The sequence below is a fragment of the Elephantulus edwardii genome, unplaced genomic scaffold, assembly GCF_000299155.1.
Source record: "Elephantulus edwardii isolate Elephantulus edwardi_28Jun2011 unplaced genomic scaffold, EleEdw1.0 scaffold00200, whole genome shotgun sequence".
Lineage (NCBI taxonomy): Eukaryota > Metazoa > Chordata > Mammalia > Macroscelidea > Macroscelididae > Elephantulus > Elephantulus edwardii.
In genome coordinates, this window is record NW_006399950.1 from 2,048,519 (window position 1) to 2,067,828 (window position 19,310).

General features: G+C 52.1%; 1 protein-coding gene across 1 annotated transcript in view; it reads right to left on the bottom strand.

Annotated features, from left to right (window-relative positions):
• EDEM1 (ER degradation enhancer, mannosidase alpha-like 1) overlaps positions 1 to 19,310 on the bottom strand; it is a 29,722-nt gene that overhangs the window by 5,053 nt on the left and 5,359 nt on the right. Inside the window, exons 2-8 of the mRNA XM_006897078.1 lie at positions 13,575 to 13,647; positions 9,614 to 9,717; positions 8,234 to 8,405; positions 7,174 to 7,357; positions 4,571 to 4,745; positions 2,911 to 3,031; positions 1,032 to 1,202 (exon numbers count right to left, since the gene is read on the bottom strand). Coding sequence (XP_006897140.1) covers positions 1,032 to 1,202; positions 2,911 to 3,031; positions 4,571 to 4,745; positions 7,174 to 7,357; positions 8,234 to 8,405; positions 9,614 to 9,717; positions 13,575 to 13,647 — 1,000 coding nt within the window. The remainder of the gene's footprint in view (positions 1 to 1,031; positions 1,203 to 2,910; positions 3,032 to 4,570; positions 4,746 to 7,173; positions 7,358 to 8,233; positions 8,406 to 9,613; positions 9,718 to 13,574; positions 13,648 to 19,310) is intronic.

The window sequence follows — 19,310 nt, forward strand, 5'->3', positions numbered from 1 at the left end:
GGTCTCCTGCCCCCAGCCTGTGAGGTCTCCTGGGGGGTCTCCTGCCCCCAGCCTGTGAGGTCTCCTGGGGGGTCTCCTGCCCCCAGCCTGTGAGGCCACCCAGGGAAGCCTCCTGCCCCTGGCCTCACGGTGGGCCACACAAGCCAGCTGTGGGACGGCCGCCCGGAGAGATGCGGCCGCTCCACCAGCGAGTCCAGTCTGTACTCAAGACTCCCGTTTCGTACCATGGCGTCATAGTGGCCCACAGCTGACCTCCACAGCGAAATTACACAGAAGGAGACTGCTCTTCTTTCTCCACAGAGCAGCTGGTGGATGCGAACCTCCTCCGAGCTATCACCTTTGGGTTGGCAGCTCCGTCCCCGACAGGCCAGGCCAACAGAGCACCCAGCGTGTGGACAGAAGTGCCAAGATCGGCCTTCAACGCAGGGAAGGCAGCTGTCACAGCAGCATTCTTTCTCACACTGACTCCAAAGATGAACAGTGTATGGTTTTATAAGTATTAATCAAAAATGAACTTAAAAAAAAAGCCACATAACTTCCGAGAAAAAGAATTTGGTTTTCTGTCTGAATAAAGGAATACCTAGAAAGTGGCATCCACTTCCTAAACAACTTGCCTCCAGAAACTCTATGAATGTTGATAAATGTCAATAATTGTAAAGGGGCTTCAGGCCTTTTGTTTGTAGGGTGCTATGAGTCATGGTCCACTCAAAGGCAATCAACAACAGAAAAGGTTTTCACAGTCTATGGCACAGAACTCCCCCAGAGAAGGGTTCCTGACACAGTCAATCTGGATGCTGACTCTGCTCTTGAATAGGCAAGGACTTGAGAAACAGCCCTATTACAAAGCCTCTTCTGAGTTTCGGAAAAACTGGGCTAAAAATGGGTTCAAAACCAGGGCCTGACCAGAGCCTGATGTCCTGCAGGACCGGAGGAACACTGGATGAGTGGGAAGGCCACCTGATGGGCACGTGTTCATGAAGAGGCTTGCTGGGCTGTCCGTACGCTGACACCTGAGCTTGACGGACAAGTACCTGATACAGCAGATACGTGGACTCCACCAGCTCTGGTCTCAGGGGGTAGAAGAGCACATCGGGGGCCTGGAGCTGCCAGTTGTACCGCTCGGGGAGGGCTCCATAGCGCTTCCATATGGCGTAGTAGAAGGCATGCAGGCAGATGGCGTCCTCCACATCCCCACTGAGGACCTGGGTGGACACAGCAGCACATTAGGACAAGCACCCAGGGGGCCAGCCTGGGGCCTCGTGGCGACCCGCTGGCTTTACCCTCATCTGACCTACGAGCTGTAGGGGAGACTCAATCCCTTGAACATGAGCCAGGCAAATGGATGAGGCCAAATTTAGGGCCAGGAAGCAGTCAGCTCCATCGGAGAAGAAGTGATGGACACAGACACCTGAGAGATGGCTCAGAGGTGGACCATCCAAGCGCCACCCATGCCACTCTAACGTCAGTTAGCACTTACCCAGAGAGGATCTGTTTAATATCTAGGAATTAATTTACAAAGAGAGTCATGGAGGAAGCTGTGCTGTTGACCTCTAACTCAGCAGAAGCGAATGAATGACTGGGGGCCCCACATTCATACCCCCACCAAGGCTCCTTCCTGATTCCATCTGCTCTGCTGGCAAACTCCACTAGAACTCAGCTACAGGATGTCAGGGAGCTGAAGGGACAGGCTGTCGAGCTGGCTGCTGTTACAACAGGTGGGTGTTTGAAATCATTTCAATGTGCAAACCACAGGTTTTCAACAGACACATGCTCAACACCACAGATGTTTAACTTTTTCTATTTCCCTACAACATTTTCACTTGGTCTGTATATTTTTTTTTTTTTGGTGTTGAAAATACACATAGAAAATGTCCACCAATCGCTCAGTCTGCATGCGTTCCATTCGGTGACCAGAGACGCCCTTTACGTGTGCGGGTCCTCGCCTCCCTTTCTAAACTGCTCCTCCTCCAATCAGCATCAAGTGACCACCCCCAATCTTTTCAGCTGGACTGTTGTCAATCTGATCTCACATAGACAGGTGTTACAAGAGCACAAGGCTCAGACACAAATGCAGCTTGACATTCTCTAACAGTCACGCAAAAATCAATGAAAAAACCCCCACTCCACTGGTTTTGTTTAAACTAACATATCTAAAGTGCTATCATTTCAACACATAATCAATGCAAAAGCTACTTATCAGATACTTTACACCCTTTCCTCAGCACTAAGTCCTCCTGGTCATAGGACACTGTCTTCAAACAGGTTCAAGGGCCTGACCACAGAGGGGGCCAGGGCCACTAATGTGGAAAGTCAGGTGCACAGATTCGGTGACAGGACCACATACGTGGGCACCCAGGAGAAGCGGGGTCCATTCAATGCGAACATGTTTTTCAGCCAACTGCTTCAGAGCCAGCGCCGACCGGGGGCTGGAACAGGACGGGCCCCGCTGGTGCCACAAGGGGGATCGCCAGGCCTGTCCAACAGGGTTCCTCTGGAGAGGCTCAAACCTCCGCTCTTTCCATTAGTGTGTTCCTACAGGCACCCTTCAGGAGCTCTTTACTCAGTCAACTCCAAAAACGAAAACCTAACCTGTCAAGAGGGTTGCCAACTAGCAGGGACCCTGTGGGACCGAACTGAACCACCCTGAAGGGTTTCTAAGGCTGAAAATTACTGCAGGGGCACAAGGCCTCAACTGTCATGCAGAGAAGCCAGCAGGTGCACACCACCGGCCTGAATGACCAGGTACACCACCAGCACACCCCAGGGCACCTTCAGACACACGCCCCAAGTACCTGCAGTCCGGGTAAGGTCTACACACCCCAGGGCACCTTCATACACACGCCCCAAGTACCTGCAGTCCAGGTAAGGTCTACACACCCCAGGGCGCCTTCATACACACGCCCCAAGTACCTGCAGTCCGGGGAAGAAGGCCTGCAGAGAGTCAATCCAGGTGTTGATGAGCTGCCCACTAAACATGTTCACATTGACGTACAGCGGGGGGTCGCCCTCTCCTTCGTTACAGGCCTCCCGACTACAAAACCAAGCAGAGCATTCAAGGTGAAGAAACCTGAAGATGCTGCCCCGGCCAGGAACCCGGGCATCACCTAGCTCCCTCCCTACGGCAGCCCTGGACTGGGACAGGGCGACCTAGGCTCTTCACTGTGTGGTGTGCCCACGCCTGCCGACGCCTGCAGGTGACACACCCACACAGCCAGTCCCACAGACCACACTCAGCTCCTCAGCAAGGGCACTGTTTTCTAGAAGAGGCACAGGGACCCTCAAGCTTAGGCGCACAGTCACATGACAGGGCGCATGTGGGCCTGCTGATTTCTGTAGCAGGATGAGTCTTTCCCTCAAGGCTCTAAACCCGGGCCAAAGGAGGCACCACAAGACCCTCAGGGGTCAGTACTCACTGTAGACTGGGGCAAAAATGCCTGACCCTAGGCAAACCATCTCCTACTCCAACACCAGTCACACAAGTGACTCCTGCAATGGGGACGCGGGACCAGGTCTGCAGCCTGAACGTGTCTGCATCACACAGGGTGTAAAGGAGCTGGAGAGGACACGGCACTGAAGCCACTGATGCCCCGTCCGCCACTCGCCCACAATTCTGAACGCACAACTGAGGGACAGTAACCGAGACTGTTTCCAGAAACACTTTGGGGAAAGATGTGCTAACTGCCCTTCCTTTCATCCGGTATCAAGCCCATCCAACAATTCTCTGGAAAGACAAAGAATCCGAGTGGGCCAGCCAATGCCTGCTGCATTCTCCGCGTCATCCCAGTGGGATCCCCACTGCGCTGGTACCCAGGGGCAGGCTGCCCCCTCCCACACGCACTGTGCAGGGCTGGTCAGTGGGACCAGGCAGAATGCAGCAAGATTCACCAGGGAGCACATGAGGCTGGCTGCGTCTCTCCCACTTTGCTCCGTCAGCTCACATACCCTGGGCAAAGCCCGCTGCCAGGAGCTGCCTGCTAAGAGGCTGAGGTGGCAGAGAACTGAGATCCCAGCCAGCAGCCAGGGTTGAACAGAAAAAAAACCCAGAACTCACTGTCTCTCAGTCAGTCCCACTCGCAGCACCCTCCATCTCTACCTGGACACTGCCCTCTTGTCCTCAAAGCTGCAAGCTCAACCCCCTGAGGTAAATGGCCCCTGCTGGGTTAACAGCACACGTGCTGCGCCACCCGAGTTCTGCTCACCCCCACGGAGCCAAAGTGGGCCCTCAGCTCAGCTCAGCTCAAACCTTGCGGTGGGCCCAGCCAGCAACCACGTGACTCTAAGGGCCACTCCCACCCTCTCCCCTGCAACCCTCCTAAGGGGAAAGCAAGCTGCACTCTCAGAGCCCACGCGAGGGAAACTCCTGGTGCTTCCAGCCACCACGCTGTAGAGTGATCTGCTGCAGCGCTAGGTACACACCCCTTCACCCCCAAATGACCAACAAGTAGCAGAGAGGAAGTGGGGAGAGGAGGGCAGACAGGAACAGAAACGCACACGTCTGGTGGAAACCCAGACCCTTTTAGGATGTGCTGTTTGCTCATGAGGCAGCATAACCAACATAAAGGATTCATACCCTCTTCTTAAATGGTTTTGGATGCTCTTGTACGCAGCATTAAACATTTCTAGGTCTTCTTTCTCTCCAAAGAGAATGTAAGATTTCAAGAGGTATTCATAGAAGGAGTCCAGGCCGGCACCCAAGCCACTCTGCGTGCCAACCCACTGGCCCGTCTGAATGTTGACAACATTGCCTGCAAAGACAAACATGGCCCTTCAGCTCCCAGCTGCCCTGGTCAACCTTGGCGGGGAGCGAATGCGCCAAGGCCAGGCCCTCACACTTCCCGTCATCCTACTGGGAGCAGAGGTAGTCTGGAGAGTCGACGCTACATAAAAATGGGGGTAAGCACTTAACCCAGAATTAAAAATAAGGATGCTGTCTAGCTTTCCCTGATTTGCAAAACAGCTCAAAAGCTAAGAGTGTCCGCAGCCTTTCACTCAAACTATCCTGTTCTAAATAATAATAAAAATCTACAGAGCCACAAAACACAGAACAGAATTTGAAACTCTTAAGGGATCCAGACTTTCTGAAATCACAAGGCTGGATAAGCTCCTTAGACAACTGCCTACGAGTCTTTAAACTTTAAACCAACACTCCCTAAAGTCACTTTAAACTGAGCAAGAGTTTAGCTTAACAAGTAAACAAAATCTGGCATTGTGCTATGTAAGGACTATCTATATGGGGTAAAATTGACAACAATCTAAGCCTTAGAGCAGAATTGTGGTTACTTATTGTAAAACAGTCACTGCCACTAAGTCAGAGCCGACGGTGGTGGACTTTCGGAGGCTCTAAGTCCCACAGGAGACTGTCCATCTTTCTCCCAAGGAGCAGCTGGAGGACTGAACTGCCTTTGGGTTGGCAGCGTCGCTCCTGATGGTCTACACCAGCAAAGTTACACTAACAGGGGAGAAACGACCCAGAGAAGGGGAGAATGTCCGCACAACTCAGAGAACGCCCTCCACGTAACCAACGCGGACAGAGGACAGCTGAATGGACATCTGCTTCACTGTGTGCACTTTCAACACCAAAAGAGAGAAAGCTGAAAGACTTCCAGTGCCCCTCAGAGACGTATCTACAAAACGTCAAGATCCCTAAATAATCCAAGTGCCTAATGGCAGAAAAATCATTAGTGAACAATCATATAGCTTTTAAAGATAAACTATGAAGATAAGTCAACAGTTTGAATCTTGCGTAACCTGTCAAGTGTAAGGCAGAGTGAATTTTTTCTGTATAGTACAATTGTTGCAAGGGCCTATGGAAGAGGAACATAAATTTCAGATTTTAATGAATCCAACATCCCCTTTAGGAAGCTGGACTTTTACAATAACCTGTAAGTCTAAACTGGACGAGTCAAGTGACCACCAAAAGCCAACTAGGAAGCACTGGTCAGTAGCAAACGAGACGTGAAGCAGGAGCCGGTCGGAGGCATGGCAGGCTGTTAACTGTTTTAGAACCCAGCTGGCCCTCGATGTTCCTTCAAACCTTGGCACTTGAAGAAACTCTAGTCTTCTAAAGTCTGCCACTGGTCTGGATAAACCAGCAATGCCGTTTCACCCTAGGAAAGTGCTCCCGTGAAGCACTCCGTTTGGGAGCAAACTATTTAGGGAGCACTATTTAGGGTAAACCGCTAACCTTCCTCAGTGTTTTTCCAGCCTTGGCCACAGTGTCCATCAGCTCAGTGCTAGCCTCTGTCTGAGGTCAACGTCCCTATGATCTGGTACAAGAATTCTGGGAGGGCTTCTTAGCTTCAGACTTAAGACGTCACACTTAAGACTCTTTAGTCAAAATGTTCCTTCAATTTTGCAAATCTTTGTATTAAAAACTTCAATTTCTATAACTGCCAAATATATTAATTATTGAATGGCAAAATTATTCTGTAAATTTCCACCAATGTTTTTTAAAATTCTACAAGTTGTGTCTTAACAAATAGCACCTTAAGGTAACAAGATACTGACAAGGACCGTTGATGAGTGACAAGTCCATAGGGGATGGTTCACTGTTCATAATTCTTGCAATTTGTCTCTAGTTTTATATATTTTAAACTTTCCATAATAATTTTTAATAACATCTTGAGGAAAAGTTCTTAAGCAGAGGAACTCATCCCCTAGTATAGATATGATCTGGGTTTCCGATGTCTGAGCTATGGGGTAGAGAAGAGCACGGAGCAGCCTGTGGCCTGAACAACACACAGGTCTGTGCTGGAGAAAGTGCAGCCAGGCCGTTCCTGAGAGGTCTGAACAGCGAAACCTCATCTATCCCACATGCTGTGGGTGTGCTGTCAAAATGGGTGAGTCCTTGGAAAAAGATGTCCTACTGGGAAAGGTGGAAAGTCACAGGAAGAGAGGACGACTCAGTCAGATGGGCTAACACCTAACTGTATCAATGGGCTCAAGTACAGCAGAGGACGGCACAAGGTTCCCACACTGTTCACAGGGTCACTAGGAGGCATCGTCAACTCGCTGGCACTTAAGAGAGAAAGCTACTGGGGCAGCCATTCCTGGTCCCAGTGTGCACACGGTCCCCGTGCCCAGAGGCCACACCCAGCAGTCCGTGCCGTGTGCACAGGGTCCCCATGCCCGAGAAGCCCCATGCCTGAGAGACCCTGTGCCCAGAGGCCACACCTAGCAGTCCCGTATCGTTGCTCCTCAGGTTCCATAGGGCCTTGACTGCCCGTCGGGCCACCCACTCAAACGTGGAATCCCCCAGCAGCCGGCTCAGAATGCCAAACTCCAACAGCAGGGACCCCGCGCCCGCTGTGCACGTCTCGTTGTTGCTGTCTGGAGGAACGCCTGTCTTCAAGTTCACCTGCAGACAGAAGGGAAGAGACAAAGGTTTCCCGATGAAACTCCAGGAGTCCACAGAGCAGCAGGCCCTGCCACCGCCCTCTACTAGGAGCCCTCCAGTAGGAGCCCGCTCTCTGCACAGCCTTCCCCCCGACAGCCAGAGGAGCTGAAGTCACAGCCACACACTGCTGGCTGTGGGCACCAGAGCCCTGTCTGTCCCAAGAACAGGCTTCATGGCTCCACAAGCTGTAGGCTTCGGGGCTGCAGAGACACAAGTCTGAGAGTGACAGGCAGAAGTCAAGCACCATCTCCAGGTTCACGGGTGTCTGGCGTGCAGATCAGCCCGAGACAGGGCAGGGGAGGTGGCCCGGTGACAACACCTCACAGCACCAGCACTCCTGCTTCAGTCCCTGGAGGTTCCAGTTGAGCACTCTGGGGCCACAGGGCTTATCTCACTCCAGATGTTGGCCCCTCACTCACAGCTCCCTAGCCAGGGATAGCAGCTTTGTCTGCACGAACCTCGTGAAGAAATGAAAAGAACCATGCACTGGGCTCCCCCAGTCCACATGGGTGTGTGCGCACGTGTGGTAACGGCGTCTCTGCATAAACACACCCAAGTCAAGAGGAAACCAAAACCCGAGATGATTTTGTAGCTGGGATACAGAAAACAGACGAGAAGTCTGGGAACAGGCAGAGACCCCTCAGCAGAAGTACACGTGCAAAGTCAATTCAAGCTCAGCACACAGTAAGTGGTCAGAAAATGAGGCAAGATCACAATCACACACAGGGCTCGATGCCCTCAGAGCAAGCTCCCCCAGCCACCCTGGTTCAATCCTCTCCCCAAACAGACACGTCAACAGCATTTCAGCCCAGAGAGCTGGGAGAAGTGTCCACACACCCGCGGGTAGGGAATGCCCGTCTTGGTGTTCTCAAAGGCCGGGAGGAGGCGCACGGCCAGGTCGTGGGCCATGTGCAGCAGCTCGTCATCGTAGTCCTCGATGGTCATGTCCCCGAAGGGCTGACTCGAATCGGTTATTATCCTGTGGGCAGAGAGGAGGCTTCCCAGGACCCTGTGGACAGAATAAAGCAGTAAGAACCAGGCTTGATGTAAGCGTGTTCCACCCCATTCATGACAAAGGACGTCGTTGTTCCTGAGGGTCAGGGCCCCCCTGGTCCTCATGATACACCGGCAGTTCTCAGATAGCAGCATCACCACAAGAAGGAAAGGCCACCAAGAATAAGCACACTTCAAATTGTCACTTATGCTTGTGGACCGCAAACACCTCCCCAAAGGATGCATTCCTACCAGAGCGGGATCTAGTTAGAACTTGTGCTTTATTTACCTTCTGTGCAAAAACAGATAAAGAACAAGAAACAAGTAAAGGCCAAGCTGCTCATCCCCGAAGAGCGGGAGCGTCTGAGGGTTCTGACAGCGCACAGCCTTGTTAAAGACGCCAATGGGGGCCAGCACCCCAGATCTAAACAGAGACCTGGCCACTGCAGCCATCTGCAGGGGATGGTCACAATGTCAGAACACAGCCAATCATGATCAGGTTTAAATACATTTTATATTTCTAAATTAGAAATCATGTAATTAGAACAATTTTCAAAATGTTTTAGTGAAATGGAAAAATAGTCACAATATACTAAGTTATAAAAACAAGCATGTCTGGAAGCCTAATGGTAAAGTGCTGTGCTGCAAACCCAGTAGCAAGTGGTTCGAATCCAGGAGCTGCTCCTTGGAAGATCCTGTCTGACTTACGGCCTCTGAAAATCCACTAGAGGGTCAGTCATGAGTTAGTCCAATGCAGGCCAGTGAGGCTGAGAGTGACCACATCAGAGATTCGAGAGACGGATCCCATGAAGGAATGACCCCCAGTGTGAAAGAAGTGCAGGTGGCAGGAGTGGCAAGAAACTCACTTCCTCCAGAAAAGCGGAGGGTGTTCCAAGGACACAGGGAAGGAAGGACCAGTCAGACAGAAATCCACCGCCAGTCGTGAAAGGGATGCCAATTCTACACCGCCATTAAAGCACAGACCCACAGTCCTGTGTAGTGCAGTGACCCTGTCACACCAATCGTTCCAGTTCTGCAGTTCTGATAAATATGAACATGAATGAGGCACGGCCATGGTGCCCACACGGCACCGAAAGCTGACTGTGGGACCCTGGAATGTGTGATCTCGCTTTCATTCTCTCTCTCTGCCTCTGTCTCTCTCTCTCTCTCTCACACACACACACACACACATGGGCCTTCAATCCGTCTCACATCCTGTTTTACCTTATTGTAGCCTCAAAGACTTGGACGGTGGAATCTTTGTCAAATGAAACCGTGTTGATGACTAACTTGACCGCTTTCCGGAACTCAGAGGAATTCCCCATTATCTGTGAAAAGAGGAAGACAAACCATTACAGCACCTCGAAACCAGGCTCTGGGCCTGCGTGATCTGTGGGGGCCTCATCTGGTTCTGCCACTGAGAAGCAGCAAAGACACGGAACACAGCTGTTTCTCAGACTGCAGCCCAAGCAGGTGGCAAGCCCAGGCCGACCACTTGAGCCAGCTCAGCATCCACTCTACACGGCCAAGCCGTGAGCTGGCACTGCCCGCCCACCGCCGCCCACCACGCTCCCCTCCTCGCCATCACCGCTCCTGTCAACACCAAAGGTTCAAGGCCTCAAAACTCTGGGAAGGTGAAACCCAACATCAAAAACTGAGTCTCCAGCAGACCAGAAACCCCTGGAGCCCTGCCTGAGCGTGCTGCCTGCCTCAGACGTCTAAACCGCAGAGCAAACAGGAGGGTCAGGCTCCGAGACCCACTCTCAAATTCACGGCAGAGGCACACCCGGCACAGAGACGGCCAGCCCTGGGCATGCTGCGAACGCTTATACTGACAGACAGTTTCACACACCCACGCAGCACTACAACTCACTGTCCTTCGTGTTATTGGAGGCTCATGGAAGTAGCCTCATAATCTAATTTTAGGGCATTTTTGTCCTTTCAAAAAGAAAGCCCTTTAATAGTCCCTGCTGATTCCTCCTGGCTCCTGTCAAACACTAACTTTTCTGAAAAAGATAAAGAATTTTATGTGTGGGTATAAATTGAGCGAAGGTTTGGCTATTCACACCCATTTTGTCCTCTAAGGTTAATCTCATCCCCACATGGAACCCCACTTCCCCTTCCCCCCGTAATTCCGATGTCCACTCATGCTCCCTCTGCGTCTTCCTGTCTTTAGGGAGACTGTCCTTCGTCAGGGGCCCTGGTGGTTCTGTGTGTAAGGTGTCGAGGCTGAAGGTCTCCTCTGCAACTCCTCCCCCAAAGGCCTCAGACACCCCACAGAGGGAGGGCCAGGCAGCCTTCCCCTCCGCGGGGAGCTGGGTCAGCTTCCGGGGAAGCCATTCTAAGAAGTGGTCCAACAGGAGAGTCGGTCCTCTGTTTGGTGTGTGAACACTTTGTACGATGCCCCCCTCTCCTATAAAGGACCAAACCCCGAGCGGCCGAGTCAGTTCTGACTGACCCTCCTTTACAGGGCTGTAAATCACGCGGGAGGCCGCTAGTGGGTAAACCCCCCACTGTCCCGGTCCACGGTCCCCACTACACTGTCCCCCGGGAGAAGGACCGAAGGGCAGGAGGTCTGAGGCCTGAGCTGCAATGGCGCCTGGCGCTCTGTGTGATGCGGAGACGTGAGAAGCGCGTCCTGCAGGCCCCCACCCCACGTGGCTCTCTCTCGGAAGCGTCAAGACAAGGAGCCACAATCCTGTGCCGGCTTCTGGTTCTCTCTTCAAAATGGTTACACAACAAAGCTGTAAATCACACCCGAAGGTCACAGGACTACCATTTTATGACTATTTTTGCAACCTATCGGTGAGAGCCTGTTCAAAATCTCAGCAAGAGAGAAGGTAGCCAAGACCTCCGGCTGGTGCCGTGATGTAAACCAGAGCCTCCAGGCAGGGAGCCCTGCTCCCGATCCGTGACGGCAGTTCAAACCTGCCAGGTGCCCTTCAAGGAGAGGTGAGTCGTCTCCCCAGTGAGATCTGCCGCCTCTGAAAACCCCCCGGAGGGCTGGCTACAGGCTGTCCTGGGTCGGTCTGCACCCTGGCTTACGGTCCCATTTGGGAGGAGCTGGCTATTAAGTTAACGAGGCAGATCGGGGCAGATGTTGCCCTTCACTTGACTCATACTTTATCACAAAAGATAAAAGGAGACAGAATCAATCCAAGAAGGCCAATTGGGGCACCACTAACGACAACAACAACAACAACAACAACAAGACCTGGGAGTGGTGTGGACCCTGTGGACCTGCAAGCCTGGCTCCAGAGGGCAGAGCCATTACACTGGACACCACGAGGAGACGTGTGAAGAAGCAGGATCAAGAGGCTGGCCGGAGACAGGCCGCCTGGGGTGCTCCTGGCCCACGGGCAAGGGGACTGAGCACTCTGGTCCGAGGCCTGACGGAGTGCACACTCAGGAACTCACCCCCAGAGCTAAAGAACTCGGCACTATTTGCTCACGCAGTGTAGAGTCCAGGCCATGAGGCCAAGGGTCAGAGAGAGGCCTGCCTGTGGACACAACTGAGAAGAGGCCGTGCTGCCAAAGAGTATCCTGCGTCGTTTCTAACGCTGCGGCCTAGTGTGCTGCTGCCTGAACAACCCCATCCTCCTGACTGCCGTCCGCGAGTTCCACATGGCCCAGGCTACAGATTCTTGAACCCAGGAGAGACAGAAACATGCAGAGACTAGTGTCAGGGCTGGGCAAAGGTTGGAAGGAGGCCTGTCTGACCTCTGCCTGGAATCCGCCTCAGGCAGCTGGTGCTGCTAAGAACGCCCTTCCTGAAGAAGCTGGTGGGTCAGAGGCCGCCACAGCACAGCCACCTCAGCCAGCGCTGCTGTCCTCACAGGGAGTTCTGACTGGAATGACCCTCCTCAGCTGGACACACTTGGCTCAGGGGTGGTGGATGGCAGAGCCAAAGCGGCAGGAACGTCTGAAGGCAAAGTGGAGAAGCTAGGAAGTGTGGTCACAGCTGTCAGGGCTGGTCCAGCTGGCAGGGCTGGCCAAGGCACACCCTGGACGCCCTGCGTTCCCCACTAGCCAAGGCTCCAGGCGCACCTCTGCGGCCTACTCTACAATAAGAATGTGCAGCCATTATAAGCTCTTCAGTGGTACCAGCTATTCTGCTACGAGGAAGACAGAAGTGGACTGCAGTACCCCACCCGAGCCCTGACTGCCACTTCAAACTCCTCCAAGAGAAAAGATGAAGGTAGGATGTAGGCTAGACTACTGTAAGAACTTCCTAACAGTAACAGCTTGCCTGACAATGAAGGAGAGCAGAGAGGCTGTGAGATCACCACTATTCCGGAGATTTACAGACACAGCTGGAAGGCCTTCAGAAGCTGGCCTGCCCCTCACAGACTGAACTGTGTTCCTCAGCACATGTGTCATATAACGTGGGACTTCTCGATGGATACTCCAACCTGATGACGCAGTCAGAGAAGGATTAAAGGCTTCTTACATCCATCACAGTAAGGGAAGTGGCCGAGGCCCAGGTGGACCTGCGGTCACACACACAACGCACGCTGAATGTGAAACTCTGGGCGTATCGTTCCAGAAGCCATGGGCTTCACACATCTGACCTGTGGTCACCGCCACGGACTGGAGACACCTGTGGCTGGGTCCTTGCCTACACACAGCTTTTGTCTGGGAGCCTGTGGACTGTGTGTGCCTGGCCCGCGGTCAGCCCCGGGTTAGTGGGGTCAGCACCTCTGACCGGGGCCTTCCCTCTTCCTGGGCACCCTTGCCCGGCACCTGCATGGACACAGGTGGAGCAGTGCACCCTTTGGATAGCGCGTCATCCTTGGGCATTGGCTTGGTAGTGACACTCGCTCCACACTGACCAAGTCTGACTGGGCACCCCATCTGTACTCATCCTCTGGACTGACAGGGACCACATCTCAGGTTGACTAGACTAGGCTCCTCTGAGAGCAAGAGAGACTCCGCTCCTGGCCATGGTCCCACCCCTCAACACCCTCTAGTCAGGAAGAGGTGCTACTCCTGATAGGCTCATATCTTGGGGCCTCAGTCACCACCCAGACAGACACTGGCCACCAAAGTGAGTGAAAGCATAGTTAGAATAAGCAACGCTGTCAACAGATTCAAGGAGCAGGTTCTCCGGGGAACTCTGGGGATCTCACTCCTAACCCTCTCACTTTAATTAATAACAAAAACACAAGGGAGACTGAACACTTACTGCCAGTGTGTCCAGGGCGTCGATGAGAGTCAGTGAGTAGTTTCCAAGCACATCATTGATATTCAGATTGGAACTGAACGAGAAATTAAACATTCAAGTTAAACAGAGGCAGTTTCTTTTTAAATAAAATGTACCTGTTGAGAAGAAAAGCAAGCTGAACTAGACATCCATCAGAAACAATAGCTGCTGGTCACTCTGATGTGTCTGGGGACCCGTGGGAGAGGACAGTACACCAGGATCCTCCTAACTGATGTGACAGCTCGGACAGCGGCGGTGATAACAGAGTCACAGACAGACTCCCTCCTGCCTGCGGAAGGGCACTGCCTGAGACAGGCCTTAAGCAGCATCAGGGACTCTCTGATGCCATCCAGCTTCAGAAAGCTCTGACCCAGGAGCAAACAGCAGCTGCCCTAGAGTGACCTGCTCCAGATGGACAGACTGCACAGTCCAGGAAACTGTGCGTAAAGACACACCTTCAGTCGGAGCATCTCGCCACTGGCCTCTCTGACCCCGGGGGTCACTGATGATGCGGAGGGGGTCACTGATGACCCGGGGGGGTACAACAATGACCGAGGGGTTCACCGATGACCCAGGGGGTTCACTGATGACCTGGGGGGGGGTCAATGATGACCCAGGGGGGTCACTGATGACCCAGGGGAGTGCACAGACGACCTGCGGGGTGCACTTATGACCGAGGGGTTCACCGATGACCCGGGGGTTCACTGACGACTGGGGGAGGGGTGCACCGACGACCCATGGGGTGCACTGATGACCCACAGGGGGGGTCACTGATGACCTGGGGGTTCACTGATGACACGGGGGTCCAACGACCCACGGGGCGCACTTATGACCGGGGGGTTCACTGATGACCGGGGGGTTCACTGATGACCGGGGGGTTCACTGATGACCCACGGGGGTCACTGATGACCCACGGGGGGTCACTGATGACCCGGAGGGGGTCACTGATGACCCAGGGGTTCACTGACGACTGGGGGAGGGGTGCACTGATGACCGGGGGTCAACGATGACCCGCGGGGTGCACCGATTAGCGGGGGGTTCACTGATGACCTGGGGGGTGCACAGATGACTTCAGGAGTATAGCGAGGGTAAAGCTGTTGGCTCGCTGACATTTTCTAACTCTAGAAAAGTGGCTAACACAACAGACAGAGCCATCTGGAAGGGCAGACAGCCAAACACCCCAAGAGCCAGATGGCCCCCGAGGTTCTGGGGCCTCTGACGACTCCTCTGCTCGGTGCCTACAACCCCGGAAAACACGGCCAGATGCTGATAAGAACTAGAAACAAGCAGCTGCTCCACAGCTGGTCGTCAGCCATGAAGATGGAAGGCTGCTTTCTTCCCAGCAAGCACGGCGCACCTCGGAACATCTCCACATCACACTACTGCCGGGTGGCGGGGGGGGGGGAGCACAGCCCTGGGTCAGTGCCCTGTGAGCCCCGCTCCTGGAGGGCAGCACAGGGGTCCTCGAGGGTCACCCCTGGCACCTGCCCTTCATTCCCATCTGACGTGGCCTGCACTCAGAGGCTTCTGTCGCTGTGGGGGCCACTGAGTCCCAGCAGAGGCTTGGCCTGCAGGCTGGGGTTAGAGCCAACCGTCTAGAGGGCAGCTGGACCTGTCACTTCGGTGTCCGCTGGGGAGTCAACGGTCGTCAGCCAAAAATCGCAGCTGCTGCTTCCGTTTCGCGGTTCTCCCTAAAGCAGGGGCTGGAGCTGTGGCTCCTGGGGCCAGGGTGTGCAGACTAGCAAAGACGGGGACTGGGCAGGCTGGCCCCCAGCCAAAGGCTGACCATTCAACCTCCCTGGAGGGGGACCACGTGCTGGGCACCTGGGCTCAGCCAGCAAGCTGCCACTCTCTACCTGCACAGGCCCAGGGAAGCGTCATGGCCTCCCACACTGCTCCCTCTCCTGTGTCACTTCCTCTTACTCTCTGTCACCATCACCGTTTGCCCACCACTTCCTGCCACAGCCCCGAACAGTCAGGCTTCCCCAAGCACTGTCCACGTGAACACAATCACGGTGAGAAACGCTGGTGATGACTGCTGGTCTCCTCTTCCAAACACAGAGCCCCCTGAAAAGCTGCAGAGATCACTGCAACACTTTCCATCCTACCAACTGTCCCACACTTCCAAAGTGCACCAAACAAGGGAAACAGTGAGAACTGGGGTGCCCCGCACAGGTCCTCCAGCACTGAGGAGTGCAGTCTGCAGGGACAGTGACCCGCAGAGTCAAGAGCCCACAGGGACAGCGACGGCCAGCACTCAGGACCTAACCTCGTTGCACCTCAGCAAGGACCAGGCCCACAAACCTGCGGCCTCACCAGCCCCGCCACCTGACGCCACACCTGGGCACCTGACCTCATGTGGGACAGACCGGGGCCCCTCACGCCACACAGGATGGACCCAGGTACCTGATCCCATGCAGGACAGGACCGGGGAGAAGGAAGAAAGGAGCCACACCAAGCAAGAGGGCTGAGGAAGGAGTCAAGTTCATGGCCATACAGCTTTGCTGAATTTGAGATCCTGCTTTTTTTTCAACATAAACAATATGACTGAGAAGAAAACAGTAAATGGCTGTGTCCAAGGTCAGAACCATAGTTACTAATCACAAACTCTAAAACTGGATCATACAAATGGAGTCAAAGTCAAGTCTGGTTTCCTATCTCACAGCCCAAACTAGGAGAGAGAGAAACTACCTTTCCACTGTAATCTGCATTTTTTTAAATTGTTTGGGCTTATTTCATGTTAACCATCCCTAACCAAGTTAGACAGGCAAGTGCGAAGCCTGCATAAAGGTCCCCTACACAAAGAACCTGTGATTGTGTGGCTGTGGACCGCATTAATCTCAGCCACCCCTTAAATTCCAGGGCAGGGTCCTCCGAAGGTAGCTCTCCAGTCAAGCCTGTTCTCAGGCACGCTGGGGTGGACTTGAACTTCAACTGCCTGGCTAATCCTCAAGAACTGGACCACTACATATGCTTCTTGTTGTTGTTGTTGTTGTTACGTGCAGTTGAGTCACTTGCGACTCATAGCGACCCTACGTACAACAGCCCTAAACTCTGCTCTGTCCTGTGCCAATCGCACCATCTCCGATACACCCATCCCGAATACCGCAGTCACTGAATCAATCCACCTCATAGAGGGTCTTCCCCTCCTGCGCTGTCCCTCCATTCTACCAAGCATGATTGTCCTTCTCCAAGGACCAGTCCCTCCTTACAACATGTCCAAAGAATGTTAGACGGAGCCTCAGAATCCTTGCCTCCAAGGAGCCACCCAGTTTGACCCCTTCCAGGATGAATCTGTTTGTTTTCCTAGCAGTCCATGGTATTCTCAATACTCTTCTCCAGCACCACAGCTCAAAGGCATCAATTCTCCTTCTATCCTCCCTGGTCATTGTCCAACTCTCTGATGCATAACAAGTGATTGCAAAGACCATGGCCTGGATCAGACGCACCTTAGTCTCCAGAGAGACACCACTGCTCTTCAGCACTTTGGAGAGGTCCCTAACAGCAGACTTTCTGGCTACTGGTGCCAAGAGCGCTGACTGTGGAGCCAAGCAAACTAAAGCTGTGTACAATCTCAATCTCTTCACCATCCATCCTGATGCTGCCAATTTGAGGTTTTTTATAGACTATCACAATAACTAACTCGCATTACTTTTTTAACACAATAATTAATAAATAATTATTTTAAATAATAATAATTAAAACACATTTGGCAAAAAACCTGACAGCTTTGTTGTTCTTGCCATTAGGGACTGCTGAGGTGACGATGGCCCAAGGTGACCACACAAAGGATGGATCTGGGCCTGGCCCTCGCCTGTGCCGCCTTCATCGTCTCTGATATTCCGGAGAGCAGTTAGTCACTGTGTCACCCATCTCAAGAGGGTCTTTCTTTCTTTCAGAGTCTCCACCTTTCCAAGCATGATGTCCCTCTCCAAGGAGTAGCAGCCCCCAACAACATGCTCTAAGTACATGAGATGAAACTTTGACATCCTTGCCTCCAAGCAGCATCCTGGCAGCATTTTCTCTAAGACATGCTTGTTTGTTCTTTCTGGCAGTCCATTGGGATATTCAGTACTCTTGTCCAACAACTCAAAGGCATAGATCTTCCGTCATCCTGAGCCACTGATGCAAGTAACTGAATCAGATGCACATTAAACTTTTTTTTTTAGAAGCACTTTAGCTTTTAAACTGATATCACCGCTCCTTAATATCTTGAAGAGGTCCCTAACAGCAGATTTACCCAGTGCAACACGAGTTCCTGATAGCTGGTGCCAAGAGTGTTTCGTGGGTTTACTCAAGATGCAATCATTGACAACTTCAATCTTCTCTCGGTCTGTCCTGCTGCCTGTTGACCCAGGGGTGAGAACTTTTGTTTTCTGGATGTTTGTGACTGAATCCACAGTGAAGGCTGCAGTCTTTGATCTTTTGCATCAAGCATTTCAAGTCCTCTTCACCTTCAGCAATCAAAGTGTCATCTGCATAATACAGGTTGTTGATGAGTCTTCCTCCAATCCTGATGCCACATTCTTCTTCATAAAGTCTAGCCTCTCGAATGGCTTTACAAACTACTTATTGGGACTGTAACTATACTCAGAGAACGGAAGCTGTATGTTAATTTTTTCCCCTGAAATTACCAAACCCTGAAGAAGCTAAATTAAAGGGGGGGGGAATAGAAGAAGAAAAATAAAAATAACCTTTCCATTGTTTCTAAGTGGCTCACACCAAGGGTGTACACAAAGCCACCATAACTAACCAAAACGTTTATCACGACTTCTCAGGCAGAACTCTCCTACGGGCTCCTTTCCCCATTATGTCCGACACCATCCTCACAATACCAATCTGTCCAGCAGCAACAAAATGTACCAAGAACCTTAACTTGAAACTACAGACAGCAACTGTACAAGGAAACCAGTCCTTTTTTTGGCAACAGACTTGATCCTAAAATAAAGGTTAGTGTCACACACTGATGCCACCGAGACCACAGAGTTCACCCAACTGGTGGGCCCTCATCCCCTAGAGTCCCAAGGCTCATCACCTCACTCTGCAGGCCATTCTCAGTCAGAAAGAAACGGCTCTGGCCCAGACAGCCTCCCAAGAACAGAGGGGTCAGCCTCCTGAGAGTGGAGGAGAGGCGAGCTTTCTCCCAAGTGTAGTGCTTTTTGCTGAAAAAGAAAACATCTTGAAAATCAATTAACACAACCTACTGTTATCAATAAAGATAAAACATGATCACGTCTATGAATGTGCAAAAGGCACTAGAAAAACTCCAATATCCTTTCTTGATGAAAACCTTAAAGATAAAAAGGAAGGAAAAATCTCAAGAGGATTCAAAGTATAAATGAAAAGCCAGTATTACAAGTAAAAAGACTAAGAGGTTTTTCCTAGAAATCAGGATCAGGAACAAGATACGGATGTCTGCTCTTACCAGTTCTCCTCAGTGTTCTATCAGAAGTCATGATAGTAAGATTAAAAAAGAAATGAAAGGTCTACAGATGGAAAAGATTATCTCTCATTCTCTCTATTCATAGATGATTCGTTATGTAGAAAATACCAGAGACTAAACAAAGAAACCTTGAGGAGCTAAAATCTGGCAGCTGCAAGGAACAAGGGTAACAAATTCCAGCTTCTCACATATACAGCAATAAGAAATCAGAAAGGGAAACAGGGGAAATTATTCCATTTAAAACAGCATCAAAGAGAATAAAAAACCTATGGGGG